At 43.6% G+C, this 919-nt stretch overlaps 1 protein-coding gene across 1 annotated transcript in view; it reads right to left on the bottom strand.

Annotated features, from left to right (window-relative positions):
* Window positions 1-692, bottom strand: part of slc24a5 (solute carrier family 24 member 5) — a gene marked incomplete at its 5' end in the record, with an annotated part of 11,613 nt that extends 10,921 nt beyond the window's left edge. The window contains 1 exon segment of the mRNA XM_014025976.1: window positions 510-692. Coding sequence (XP_013881430.1) covers window positions 510-692 — 183 coding nt within the window.
* Window positions 693-919: the final 227 nt, after the last annotated feature.

Raw genomic sequence — 919 nt, 5'->3', positions numbered from 1 at the left:
AAAGTAATCAGAACAGAAGCTAAAAGCTAAAGAAACAGAAGCTAAAAGCTAAAGAAACAGAAGCTAAAAGCTAAAGAAACAGAAGCTAAAAGCTAAAGAAACAAGCTAAAAGCTAAAGAAACAGAAGCTAAAAGCTAAAGAAACAGAAGGTAAAAGCTAAAGAAACAGAAGCAGCAGTTGAAGCAGATTTCAGAGAAAAAGTTTCTGAAGGAAGTGAAAAAATCAGATTTTATATTTTAAGGTGAAATCTTTCTAAATAAAGTTTATATGGTTAAAAAGTAAAAAGTTCCAGGAAGCAGAATTCTGAGGCTGTTTCTCCTGAATGAAGCAGTTTTTATTTATTATCAGTAAAATAAATCAGGTTAATGTTTCGAAGCGTCCTTCAGAACAGAACTTTATATTTCTAGTTATAAACTTTATAAGCTGATGAAAGGAGCAGGACAAAGTGCTGAGTCACTGGGAGCAGGACAAAGTGCTGAGTCACTGACAGAACAAAGAAAGTTTCTCACCCACATCCCTCCGTGTGACCAGCAGCTGCAGCTCAGAGCTTCCTGTCAGCCAGGTGAGCTGAACACCTGAGTATAAAAGCAGCAGAAAAACTGACAGGTGAGGCAGGAAGTCCTTCCTGTGAGTCCGTCCAGCTTCAGCCTCAGCTTCAGCTTCAGCCTCCATCATCATCATCATCATCATCAGCAGCTCCACACAGGACTGAGCTGCACAGTCTGAGCTGCTGAGGATTACTGAGGGTGTGTGTGTGTGTGTGTCTGTGTGTGTGTGTGTGTGTGTGTGGGGGGGGCGGGGGTCACGAGATGAGAGTCATCCCACTCCACCGGCCTGCAGCCTGCAGACGTGCACGTCTGGAGCGTGCACGTCTGGAGCTAAAGCACATGATTGTTCTGCTGCAACACCTGCTGCRGGC

The sequence above is a fragment of the Austrofundulus limnaeus genome, unplaced genomic scaffold (genome assembly GCF_001266775.1).
Source record: "Austrofundulus limnaeus strain Quisiro unplaced genomic scaffold, Austrofundulus_limnaeus-1.0 Scaffold513, whole genome shotgun sequence".
NCBI classification, from domain to species: Eukaryota; Metazoa; Chordata; class Actinopteri; order Cyprinodontiformes; family Rivulidae; genus Austrofundulus; species Austrofundulus limnaeus.
The sequence above is the reverse complement of the archived record's forward strand: the minus strand, read 5'-3'. Positions and strand labels throughout refer to the sequence as shown.